The sequence below is a fragment of the Hippopotamus amphibius genome, chromosome 3, assembly GCF_030028045.1.
Source record: "Hippopotamus amphibius kiboko isolate mHipAmp2 chromosome 3, mHipAmp2.hap2, whole genome shotgun sequence".
Classification (NCBI taxonomy): domain Eukaryota; kingdom Metazoa; phylum Chordata; class Mammalia; order Artiodactyla; family Hippopotamidae; genus Hippopotamus; species Hippopotamus amphibius.
Genome location: NC_080188.1, coordinates 57854747 through 57868331, shown reverse-complemented (window position 1 = coordinate 57868331; position 13585 = coordinate 57854747). Strand labels below are relative to the sequence as shown.

Here is a 13585-nt window from a genome sequence, read left to right as displayed (position 1 = left end):
AATGTAGCTGATATAAGAAAAAATGTGATTACTGTGAAAAGAACAAAAAGCATAAGAATTCTAAAACAAATAAGACACTAATTAGTTATATGACTTAAGCCTGTTTCCTAAAATTCTAGCTATTCAGTTTATTTATTTGCCCTAGTATCAAAACCTTGTCAGTGCATCCGAAAAATGACTTCTCTGGGCCACATCTAGAAGGCTTTGATTTAGTAGATCTGGGCAAACTACAATTATAAAAAAACTTCTCTTTGTGATTCTGATGTTTAGGCAATTTTGGGGAACACTGAAATTTTAGACTTCCTTATAGGAGTACTTATATATTGCATAAAATATATGTATGAATATATGTGTCATGCTTGAAAAAACTTAGTAACAATAATGATTCTAATCTACCTGTTAAAAATTTTAAGGTCACTGTAGTTTAATATTTAAGCAACATTTCTGCTCTGGAAGCAAACTTGACTTCAGTATTTATTCTAACAGCTTAGAACAAAAAAGTTAAAAATATCACATCTCTTTAAAACTTTCAATGTACTGAATAGATCATTTCTAGGTTTTCAGCATTTCTTAGATAACATGGTTTTAAAAGTAATGAGAGATTCCTTCCTAAACAAATAACAGAAAATTTCAGAAAACTGGAAGAAAAAAGGGAGAAAATGGACGTTGTTCATACATATATACTTTTTATTGCTTAAATAACTTCTTTTTTTCTTAAGTTCCCACTTGGATAGGTAAAGTCTCAGAAAAGGTAAAAAGAAATCATATCCTGTTAAAGCTCATTAAGAGCTTACTAGTATTAGTAAAATCCAGTGTGGGGATATTAAATAAATCGATATTCAATTTCTTAAAATTACAAGTATAACAGCTTAGTTTCCTTAATCTTTTATGTTCAACTTACACATCTTTTTATAAATCTAGTAAATAAAAAATATTTTTTAAGGAGGCTTTTAGCACTCAGTCAATTAAATTCAAAGTGGTCAGGACTTCCTAGGTGGTGCAGTGGTTAAGAATCCGCCTGCAAATCCAGGGAACACAGGTTCGAGCCCTGCGCTGGGAAGATTCCACATGCCACAGAGCAACTAAGCCTGTGTGCCACAACTGTTGGGCCTGTGCTCTAGAGCCTGTGATCCACAACTATTGAGCCCGTGTGCCACAACTATCGAAGCCCACGCGCCTACAGCCCGTGCTCTGCAACAAGAGAAGCCACTACAATGAGTGAGCCCATGTACCACAATGAAGAGTAGCTCCTACTCTCAGCAACTAGAGAAAGGCTGCATATAGCAACAAAGACCCAATACAGCCAATAAATAAACAAAATAAGTAAATACATTTATAAAAAAAAATTCAAAGTGGTCAATTTTAACGTAATAAGAATGGCATTACTGAATTATTGATTAAATCATGATTCCATTTACAAAGAAGGGGACTCTTTCCAAGGCTGGTGTTGGTTTTTAAGCGTTTCTAAATGTACACTGTAAGAACAAACTCCCTTCCCTGAGGAATACAGTAAGAGGTCCTGGTGGTCATAAATCTGCTTCCTGTCTGTTCTCATAAAAGGCTTGAGAGGACATGACAGAACTCCATCATCCAACATCTTTTGATTCAGAGGGTAAGTGCCCGTGACTTTCTGGACTTTGAGGCAAATGACTTCTAATACTGGTTTCTGGCTAAGGCATCCCTCCCCTCCCAGAGGATGCAGGAATATATTGAAAGAAGAAAGAAAAAAGAAAACAGAAAGAGATGAGTCTGCAGTAAGTTTCCTATAGAGTAAAAATCTAGAGTTATTGAAGATTTGGAAGAAATGATGAATTAGAATGAAGGCATCCACACAACACATCCAAATCCCCAAAAAGGGACTTTTAAATATAGACAGCCATAAAAGCAACATTAGGTGACGTTACTTGTATTTTCTGAAAGTTCAACTTGGAAAAATAATTCCTACGTAGACTTTATTTAATGTAATAATAGTGATGGTGTAATTATTGTTAAGAAATCTAATACAAAAATCCTTCTACTTCATTACTTGGGGTCTGGCAGGTTGCCCCAGGCATCTCATAGTGAATATGGTCACAACTGACAGCAAACTGGCCAATCAGATAATGCTGAATTTTGATCAGTGCTTACCAGGGGACAAACGAGAGCTGTACCAAATTCTAAATCGGAATTGATAACAGAGAAGAGAACGTCTGGATTAACCGTTACTGGTGCATCTACAATTCTTTTTAATCATGATTTTGACAGGTCAAATATTTTCAAAACTTTTCTTCTAGTTGAAGGAAATGTTCTACTTACAGATGCACAAGACTATGAGAAAAAGGAGGTATGTGGCCAGTTCCCGTAAAACACTTTTAAGGTATTTCTCTCGGTCAGTGCTGCGTTCCTCCATGAGTCTTGTTCCCCAGAGACCTTTAAAATAATCACAAAAGATGTCATTTTATTAAAAAAAAAATCTCATGAATGGCAAAAGGGAAAATACATAAAAAACAGTACACCTTTAAGGGAGATTCTCCTGTATTTTTTTTAGCATGCTCTAAAAGCAACTGAGAAATGGCTTTAGCAGAAGTACCTTTAATTTAGGAGTACATCAGCTTCTCCTGTCCCCCCAGATGTGCCAAACACAAGTCAATGATCTGATCATTGTCTAAACTCCCAACCTCAGTAGAAAACATCTTAGTAAAAATTTAGAAAGAGAAGAGGAAATTTAGGCAGCCTACAAGAGGAGGTTAAATAGTTTTGCATACACATCAGCCATTCCTACATGCAGAAGGAATTACTGTCTTACTAAGTTAATCATCTTCGTTTGTACATGATTTAACTACACTGCAAATGATACTTTTTAGGTCACCCCTGATGAAAAGAAGTCCTGGTTGGAGCATCATTTTATGATGGAAACATCTATCAAGCTTCTAACACACTGGTGTAAAATCTCTGCTCTGTCCCCATTTTTGCCTTTTAAGAAATTCAATGCTGACTGATGACACTAAACATGCTTAGCTGAACAGATTTTTTAAATGCCAATTAACATATGATTTTTAAATTAAAAGCAACAACTCATCTGCCTTCTTTCTCTCTTTGGAGAAAGGCTGAAATCAGCAATGGTGCTCCACACTGTAGCAGATGGAAAAACTGTTGAGCCGGCTGAGCGAAGATGACATAAGCTGTGGTGAGCTGGCTGGAGAGAGATCCCGCAGTTTTGGACGCAGCCAGCAGACAGACATGGTGGCTGTGCAAACCCCCGCTAGTGAACAGTGTGGTCAAGTCGCATTGCTAGTTACTTGGAAGAGCTTTAGTGTTTTCCAAAAAAGACAAACCTCTCAATCCTTTCTGTTAGATTAGATCAGCTGTTAATGGCAAATTGCCTCACACTTCTATTCCACAGACTTTAACCCTTTCCATCATGGAAACTCATACAGCCACTGATGCCACAATCAAGCCACACAGAGAACAGGGGGAGGATGGTATATGGTCTTACACTTGGAAGAAATGACTTCATCTCTAGCGTTTATGTTCTTTTTAGGTCTTATAATCATATATTAGTTCACTCCTAAATTAGGGTATTTCATTTCCTTTTCTTTTTTTCTTCCAAATTTCCTTTAGGGAAAGTCAGCATCTGCCTTCAAAGACACTGTGTTACGCGTCCTAGGTTTCACCACGCCGAAAGTGGAGCATAACTTATGACCAGGTTTGCTTCTGCCAAGATCTGGTAGTTGTCAGGGAATTACTCACTCCGAAGAAATGCACCAAGCAGAATGTTTGTTCGCTGAAACGCTATCACATTAAAAAATTATTACAAATTTAGATGACATGGAAAATTACAACTCAGAATAACACAGAGGCAGCCAAATATTAGGCTCAGTAGCCCTGGACACAACCATATCATTTCTCTGGGTGTATTTCTTTTGGAGGCCAGGCCTAAAATGTACACATAAGTGGAAATTGCTAGTCTCTTGACCATCAGGAGAGACTGCTGCCTTGTCTCACTTGGTCACTGATTTCACTCTTTCCCATGGTTTACAAACAATTACGCACTAAGGAAAAGTCATGGTTCTTAATATTTACAAATGGTTTTGCTTGACCTATAAATAGAAAAACCAAACTCCTGTCACATTTTCTTCAGGCTAAATTTGCAATGGTCTACGGCAATTTAATTCTAGCCCTTGAATGAAACATTGCAAGTGAAAAGAAACAAGTTCATATATATATATGTGTGTGTGTGTGTGTGTATATGTGTATATATATTATTATTATTTTTTAATGATAAAACCACACATAGTATAATGTGTTATTGACTACCAAGTAACAGAAATATCAGCCCTTCTTAAACAAGAATAGATTTTCAAACTGAACTTTACAGAATTAATGTTCACAAAAGAAAACTGGCAGTGACAGAGGCTATAATCAGTTCAATTTGATATGGAAAAAGTGATGATCGATATAATATTCATTTTACAACTTACAAAGAAATATTTGATTCTAATAAAATTTAAATGGGATAATCAGAAATAGTGAATGGTGCTGTATAGAAATGCAATTAAAATGATAAACTGGCTCAATAGAATTTGCTCCAGAAAACAAATTTTTGGATCTTTTATTTATATTTTATGTAAACATATTTGTATCTATTTGCTTTTTCTAAATTACTCTAGCTACCTCCTCAAATATTTATTGCTTAAAAAATTTCATCCAGTTTCCCCACTGGGTGTGTTTGTAGGGTCATTCTTAGGATATAGGGACCCCTTCACATCCTGATGGGTGAGAAATGGCTGCATCCACAAATGCAAAAAATGGCTGTCCTGTAGCCAACTACTTCCTATGTTTAGCATGGATGATAGAAGAAGCATAGTTAAGGGCAGAGTTCAAGTCCAAAACAGCAGCATTCTTCAAAAGCAACTGTTGTCTTTTCCCATCACTGTCCCAGCCATGGAGGGAGTACCTCCAGGCACTCACGTTCAGTACACAACGGGTCTCCATCCGTTAGAAGAACGTGATATGACGGGACACGGGACAATATGCAATTTCCTTCCTTTGTAAGAAGGTGCTTAGTCAATGCCAGAGCCCAAAGTCAGAGCACATCACCTAAACAGTGTTACTTATTCATATGCATATGGGAGAATTCTGAGATGGATAATCCAAAACACCAAAAATGTCTCCAACATAAATAATTGACTTTGGAAAAAATGTCATTTTGCAACTCTTTTATCCAAATGCTTCCGAACCTTTTTTATTTTGCAATATATAAAAAAAATCACAAAGAGAGAAATGATATAATGAATTTCCATGTATCTCTCACCCAGCTTCAACAGTTATCAACTCAACACCAACCTTGATTCATCAAAACCCTCAACCACTCCTCAGTTATTCTGAAACTCATCCCAGAGATCCTATCATTTCATCTGTTAATATCTCAGTTTCATGGTAAAAAAAAATTCAGTGTGGATCTTTTGCGTCACATTAACCCTGTCCTATCTGAAATACATTAACCCACTATGACTCATTGATCCTGTAGCGTGGAGGTCTGGAATCCAAGTTGCGTTCAAACGAAGAGTCAGCCACCTTGCCTAAGGCCATGAGCCTCCACTTCCTCATTTGGAAATGAGGTGAGAGTACCTCTCTATGAGGTTGCTCTGGGAATTGGAAATATTATGTGTACAGCATTTCGAGTGGTTGGAAGAGGCCCATTTATAGTTTCAGAAACAGGTCCAAATCTGAAATGTCCTACTTCTGGCGCCCAGTTGGTCCAGATTTCAGAATGGCATGAAGACCCAAGTCCATACGGACTTTGAAGTCATTGTGAATAGCCTGACCAAATTCTCATTGCACTCATACCATAAAAGCATCCTGTTTTTGTGCTTAGACACACGTGGACCTTGCTTAGGAAGATGAATACAATCCTTCCTAATGGTCATTTGAACTGCAGGGACACCTTCAGAAAGGAAAGTGACTTTTTACTATTGGTCTGTTTTCTATAGAATAGTCAGTTGCTACCTTCTATGATACTGACTCCTGAATCTCAAATTCCTAGGCAGCCCCTCTTGAGGTGCAGACAGGTGTGTGCCACAGCCGATAGCCAGCTCCACCTGCGTATTCCACAGACAACTCACATGCACACGCCCCAAACGGAGATTTCTCTTTTTTTCCCCCTTTCTCTAGAAACCTATTTGCCCTATGTGAGTTAATGGTATCAACCCAGAAACATGGATTTCATCCTGGAATAGGCCCTTTTCATAGCCCTCACATGGAGTTAGTCCACAATTCTGATGGTTTCTGTCTCCCTTTCATCTAGCTTTCGTCCATCCCAGCTCACAAGCCTCGACTGCAGCCCTTGTCACCTACTCTTCCAGCAATTGGAGCTATCCACCTCACCCCGTTCTCTACATTCTTGCTAGAATCATCTTCAGATTGGCACGCGATCATCTCAGCCCCCTGCTTGAAGCCTTCACTGACTCTGCCTACAGGAAAAAGTACCAAGAGTTACAGGCTTGTTTGGTCTTTACTTCTATTATTTTTCCCTCCTCCAACTCCCCCCTGAATCCTTCAAAACAAACTCAAGTTTCACTTCTTCTAAGCTCCCCAAGTAGAGCTGGTCCTCTCTTTTTTGGGTTCCTCCCATAGCTGGGACCTGGCATTGCAATTATTTACTTACACCTCTGATCCCCCTACTAAACTCTAAACTCCTTGGGAGTTGGGATCTCGTATTATTCATCTCTGTATCCCTAGCACTTACCACAAGGGAGACATTCAATAAATGTTTGTTGACTGCACAATTCTGTTACTAGCATAGCCTTATCATACCCCCCAGAGTAGCAATCCTCCCTCAAAAAAATCCCCACAGCAATAAAAATACAAAAATCTCATTTGTTCACAATTATAGTGCAAATAAAAAGGGAAAAGGAAGAAAATTATGGAGTGAGGGTTGGATTAAAAATAAAGGGAAAGTCATAATAGCCAAAAGGTAGTAACAACCCAAGTGTTCATCTGATGAATGAATAAACAAAATGTGGTGTATACATACAAGGGAATACTATTCAGTTGTCAAAAATGAATAAAGTTCAGATACATGCTACAACATGGATAAACCCTGGGAACATTATACTAAGTGAAATAAGCCAGATAGGAAAGGACAAATACTGCACGATTCCACTAATATGAAGTACCTAATACAGGAAAATTCACAGAGTCAGAAAGCAGAATAGAGGCTGGGGGGTGGGGAAGAGGAGGGGATCTGGGAATTATTATTTTATGGGTAGACCTTCTATTTGGGATGATAAAAAAGTTCTGGATATGGACAGTGATGATACAATATAGTGAATGGGGGAGGAGGCATCTATTTGTTATAGCAGCTTAGCCTGCCCTGACCAGTACAGCTAGCTCTTCATAATTTCTTCAGGAAAACACACAAAAAACCAACCAAGCATATAAGTCTGAAATAACAAACAGAAAGCGACCTTAATAACTTGATACATCCATAAAACACATTCAACTCTGGAAATTCAGAAAATTTGTTAACTTATGTAGAGTCTCAAATTTTATCTCTGCAATAAAAAGCATTTGCTAAGAAAAAAAATGAACAAGATTGCTGGGTTGGGGATACCTTTAAGTTTGGAGCAGTCTTTCAATCTTTCAGCCATCTTTCGCTTCCTTTGGTCCAGGCTTTCATCACCCCTTCACTGGCTGCCTCCTACCTGGTCCTCCTGCCTCCTTGTCTCCCTTTGCAAGCTCTCCTGTACAGCAAACTGCCTGACTCATATTCTCTTTCAACCTGTTCTGCTCCTGCTCAAAAATTTTCAACTGCTTCCTAATATTTAGGGATAAATTCTTAATTCCTTAGTTAGACACAATGCTTCCCATAATCAGGACCCAAACATTTCTTCTTTGCTATCTTACTCCTGCTAAGAGGACAGACGTGTCCTCTTCATGTCCAAGGAGAGAAATGACCATTTGTTGTCCAACCTGGATTCATGTCATTTAACAACAACACAGAGTATGCTGAAGCCAGAAGGGACCTTGAAGATTAGGTTCAATTCTTCCATTTTATAAATGAGGAACAGAGGCCAGGAAGTCTGAGTTACATAAAGTCACAAAGGTTGGAGACTTTCAGGGAAGCTCCTGCCACTCCAAACATGAGTAATTGCTCCTACCTTTAGAATTCCAAGTCACTCTCTCTTCTGACCCTGGGCACTACTTATATAACGCATATAAGATTTTTGTCTTTTTATCCCAAGAGGGGGAAAGAAAAATCACAGCTCATTCATGATTATTCATTTCACTTTTCTGCATTTCTGTCCATAAGAAAATGGTGATATTCTACTTTAGATTTTTTTTTTGGTAGCACCTAGCATAGTATATTTTCACAGTAGGTACTAATTGTTTAACACATGTTACTTAATGAGACAAGAATAGCGATTATATTTCTTCAAAGTAATAAAATGAAATTTATTCTAAAATTTTCTATAAAAAAAATTTTCATGATTCTACTCTCCTATTGATTAGACCACTGATAAGGTTTGACCAGTTTTACTTATTGCCTTATTCACTGTAAATTTTCTGAAATTTTTCTTTAAAAGAAATAAACATATATACACTCATATGTTTCATTTCATTATATTCCACTATTGAGTTTATTCAAAAAACATTAAGTGTGTTATCAAATACTTAAGCTGAGTTAAAAAGATCTTAACTTTCCATTATTTATTAACTTATAAGAAACTTCTCTCATTTCAGTGAATACTTTAAAAAGCACAATTAAAACAATGTAAAATAATATATAATTTGTTTCAATACAGTTTGGAACCTTTAAAAAGTATTAGTTTTTTACTAATCTACTCACACAGGTTATTCAAAAAGGATCTTTTGGTCCCCATCATGCTCTGAATCAAATAACTAGCACAATCACAGTGTAAGAGTACCAAAATGTACACTTTTAGAATCTATGATTTATTTTCTATTTATGAAGTACTCATAACAATGGCAGAGACTTGCTACTCATTTTACATCTCACCTCATTTAATTCTCTCAAGAGCTAAATATTATGATTATCTCTTTTTTAGAAAAAAATTCAAAAATTGGCAATTAAAGAGGTTAAGCAATTTGCTTGAGGTCATATAGACAACGTGTGCTAGAACTGGGATTCGGGTATAGGTCTGACTTGGTGTTAATCACGTTGCTGTTAAAACATCTGGATAGTTTTCTGTGCAAGATTTTCAAAACTGACAGGAAGAGAAGGCAAGGGAAAATTTGAAAAGAACTGAGAATGGAAAACTCTTAGAAGTTAAAATCATTTGCATGGTAAGAGCAAATGCAACTCTTTTCCAAAGATGCCTCTGACAAAATTTTGCAAAAACAGGATCCCATCTGCTCTTGGAAAATTTGTGTCCTCTTAATAGGCACTGGCAATTTTGAAAATTCCTTTCTTGCTTTTTGGAGAGCTGGCTGCACCGAACTCTGACACATTTCCACACAGCTGGTATCTGATGACTTCACTGTTTCATTGGAATGTCAAAGAACATTAACTTAGTTATTTAAAAACGTACTTTCAAGTTTTTTTTTAAACAATGTTAACATTTACTTTGCAACTGTTTTAGAAAAATGCCGAGAATTAGAAATGGCCAAATAACTCTTTTCCTAGACGTTTTATTCTATTCGTGGTGTTCTTAACAGCTCCCTCTCCCCCAAACAACCACAGACATGACCAAAACAACATCAATGACACTCCTCCCACAACTAGGACACTGTACTGCTTACCCTTTCGAGAACGGGATAGGGGCAATAGGGCATCCAGGCCAGTGAAAGACCATGGGTACTAGCACAGAATTCTCGCTTTTATTTAGTGAAATTAGCAAATATGCCGTTGTAACCACCATCAGTTGTCTCAGAACATTTTTTTTCCCCTACAAGAAAAAAAAAAAATCTGCAGATGTACCCCTTCACTCTGATACGGCTTTCACTGATTTCCAAACGTAAACATCAGCGGACATTTCTTCTTCTAGAAGAAGGAGGTATCCAGTAAATTGGCACCAACAAGGGCGCAGTGGAATTCCGTGTTGGGTACCGGAAATAGAGCAGAACTAGCGGAGGTGGGGAAGACGCTTCCAAGGGAGGCGGGGAAGCAATGGGGATGCGAGCTGGAGCCCCGGAGAGCTGCCCCCGGCGGGCGATGGCTCCGGCGGCGCCCGCAGTTCTGGTATGTGCAGGAGCCGCTGAGGGTCGCGCTCTTACCTCGCAGCCCGCGAACCAGCCTCTCGGCCCAGGCCACTCGGGGCGGCAGCCCGTCCAGGGGGAGGTGGCGATGCAGCGGGTCCCCGCCGCCGGCCGGGCTGGGGCTCGGCGGGCCCTGGTCCTCTCGCCGGCGCCGCCTCCCGCTCGGATGGCCCGCGCCGTGGTAGCCCCCCAGCCCCCGGCCCCGGGCGCCCGCGGAGCTCACGGCCGAGGAGGCGACCGACCTCCGGCTGCCCGGGCGCCACTCTACGTCCATCTCCACCACCATCCCCCCTTCTTCTCCCTCCACCTCCTCTTCCTCCTCTTCCTCCTCGGCCTCGAAACCCGGGTTGTCGCGGCTCCACGCCTGCCGCGAGCACGACGAGAGCGGGGGAGAGGGGGAGGCCGAGGCTCCGGCCGGGGGGTCCCGCGCGGCCGCCTGCCGAATGCGCTCCATCTCGATCTCAAGGCCCCTCTGCTCGCGGAGGCCGCCCGGGGCGGCGAGGCCGGCGCCCGCGGCCCCGCCGCCCGCCATCAGCCGGCCCCGGCCCGCAGTCTGGGGCGCCGGGTGTCGCTTGGCGTCCCCGGGCTGCTGCGGCTGCACGCGGCTGGAGTTCACCATCGCGGTCACTGGCGCCCGGCGCGCCCTCGCCCCGCGCCGCGCTCGGCGCTGCCCGCCGCAGGAGCCATGTTCCTTTCTTCCCGGCGCCCGCCGCCTCCTGCTCCCCGCCCCCGACCTCCCCGCCGGCCCGCGTGCCTCGCCCGCCCCCTCGGCCCGCCTCCCCTGCGCCTCGCCTCGCCTCGCCTGGCCCAGCGGCCGCGGCGCGCTGCAGGGGGAGGCGCGAGGAAGCCGCCCCCGCGGCCGGCGCGCTGGGCGAGCGGCGCCCGGGCCCGCGTTCCAAGTGCAGCCCGAGCCCCGGCGCGGGCGCCCGCATTCCATCCGGGTGGAAGGGCTTGGGTGGGGAGGGAGCCGCGGAGCCGCCCGCAGGGAAAGGGCTTCTGGAGCTGTCACTGCCCGCGCGACCCTGAGATGACACTTGGGTCCCTGTTGGCCGCCAGCCACTTCTGCCTCGGTTGACCAAAGTGGAAGGGAAAGGGGTAAAGCACTGCATGGGATGGTGTGGTAAGCGAGATCCAGCCTGAGCCGGTGTGCAGCGGGGGCAAAATCTTTCCTTCATTTGAGAACTACCAACAAACTCCTAACAAATTCCTAGCGCTGACTTCCTCGGCCTTTGGCGGCCCCCCTCGCCCCAATTCTGCTGCGTTTAGAATGGTTTCTTGAATCTTTGGTTGGCTGCTCGCTCCACACATTGTGGGGACCCCAAGGTTCGGCCTTGGGGCTCTCGGTTCGCTGGTGCTCTGCATGAGCTCAGCTGCCCGTTTCCCACCACCCCACCATCTGTGAGTAACGGAATCCTGCGTCCGTCAGGCTCCAGGACCATCTCGATGCTCTGCAATTGTCTCACACGTCACCCATCCCAAATGAAATTTATTATCTTTCACCATCTCCTTTAAGCCTGCCTTACCTCCTGTATCTCCAGTTGAGACTGAAGCATCGTCACCCCCCAAAGTACACTTCTTCATCATAACCTCATGTCTACTTTTCTCCTACACCTAATGTCCCCCAAATTGTGTTACTTCTGCTCTCTCTGATAGGACCTCTGTTACTCATTCTCATTGTCAATGACTTAGTCCAGGGCCGTTACGGCTTGTTTTATTCTGCATTGGAACAATGGATCTGTCAACTCCACCTTCATTCCCCACTTCCAGGTACCCGGTGTTTCCAAATTATATTCCAGAACCAAACCTGCTCATGTCACATTGATGCTTAGACACCTGAGGAGGCTTCTGACAGCTTAAAGGATAAAATTTTATTTCTGTAGTTTGTCTTAGTAAATTTTCATAATCTGCTCCTTTTTTTTTTTTTTTTCCTCCTAGGGCTGTCATAACAATGTACCACAGACTGGGTGTCTCAAACAACAGACATTTATTTTGTTACAATTCCAAAGGCTGGAAGTCTGAGATCAAGGTGTTGGTAGCGTTGGTTTCTTCTGAGGTCTCTCTCCTTGGCTTGTAGGTGGCCGTCTTCTCCCTGTCTGCACGTGGTCCTCCCTCTGTGTGTGTCTGTGCCTCAATTTCCTCTTCTTCTGAGGACACCAGTCAGATTGGATTAGGGTGCACTCTAATGATCTCATTTTAAGTTAATTACCTTTTAAAAGACCCAATGTCCAAATACAGTCACATTCTGAAGTACTCTGGTGGGGAAGTGTTAGACTTCAACGTGTGAATCTCTGAGGGGGACACGATTCTGCCCATTACAGCTCCCAATCTACTTTTCAGGCATGGTGTCGAGCAAGGTTTCCAGCCTGTGCAGCACCCTTTGCTGGTTGCCTGTGCCCTCATAACATGCTGCTTGTATTTAGATAATCTTGGCCACCTATCACCTAATCCTGTCATCTATCTAATCAGGTTTCTGTGTCCTTCGTTTAACTATGAGCTTCTCAAGGGCAAGGCCGGTGGGTTGGAAGCACTGGCCTGGTTCATGCCATCCATCAATTCCTTCAGAAGACACTTCCTGTGCACTGAATTAGGAGCTGGCGTGTAGAGCAGAGTATGACACGGCCCCTGCCCTCAAGAGGAGACAGTCAAATAAACCAGAAATAACTGTCCTGGGTTAGGGTTGTGATGCCTGTCACCTGAGGAGCCTCTAAAGATGCTGGTGCCCCCAGTGGAGCACTGCCAGATTGCATCTTCAAAGGATTCCCAACAGACACCTGGTCAGAGGAGAGCCAGGCCCAAAAAAGAGTGCAGAATCTCAGCCAACAGGCTCTGCTTGGAGACCAGGTCTAGTATAGTATTTTTAAAACATGATTATTGACATCAGTGTAACACTTGTTAAAAATACAGATTCCATGTCCCCATTCCAACCTTATTGATTCAGAAACTCCAGGATATCAGGCCTGAAATTCTGAATCTTCTCCGAGGATTCTGGAGCATCCTAACAAAAGGAAATACCTGAAATGCACCAATATGTTCCAAACGGATGGGGTTTCATGACCCGTTTCCCCCACATTCCTAGTGCTTCCTGATCACCAGTGGTGCCGTCTTCTGCAAGCCCAGGCTTACGAGAAACTTCAGTGGACTTGGAGGCTGACTAACTCTTTGTCTTGTGCCTGCACCGTGCTCATTCTGAACCCTGGTTCAGTTCCTGTTCTGCTACTTCCTAGCTGTGTGACCTTGGGCAAGTGGCTTTACCTCATCGTGCCTGTGAAAATGGAAATAATAATAGTGTTCACCTCATAGGGTTGTTGTGAAGATTAGGTGAATAAATACATGTGAGGCATGCGGAACACTGCCTGGTACGTTTACCATATGCTCAAGTGTTTGC

General features: G+C 42.5%; 1 protein-coding gene across 4 annotated transcripts in view; it reads right to left on the bottom strand.

Moving 5' to 3' along the window:
• The window catches only part of PKD2 (polycystin 2, transient receptor potential cation channel), a 52645-nt gene extending 41659 nt beyond the window's left edge, over nucleotides 1-10986 (bottom strand). Inside the window, exons 1-3 of one of the 4 annotated variants that reach the window (XM_057727812.1) lie at nucleotides 9745-9856; nucleotides 3476-3771; nucleotides 2296-2409 (exon numbers count right to left, since the gene is read on the bottom strand). In XM_057727812.1, coding sequence (XP_057583795.1) covers nucleotides 2296-2409; nucleotides 3476-3533 — 172 coding nt within the window. In that variant the 5' untranslated portion in view covers nucleotides 3534-3771; nucleotides 9745-9856. Of the gene's footprint in view, nucleotides 1-2295; nucleotides 2410-3475; nucleotides 3905-9744; nucleotides 9857-10218 lie in introns of those variants that run through there. The other 3 variants (XR_009052692.1, XM_057727810.1, XM_057727811.1) reach the window with 3 other exon arrangements.
• Between the last annotated feature and the right edge of the window lie 2599 nt (nucleotides 10987-13585).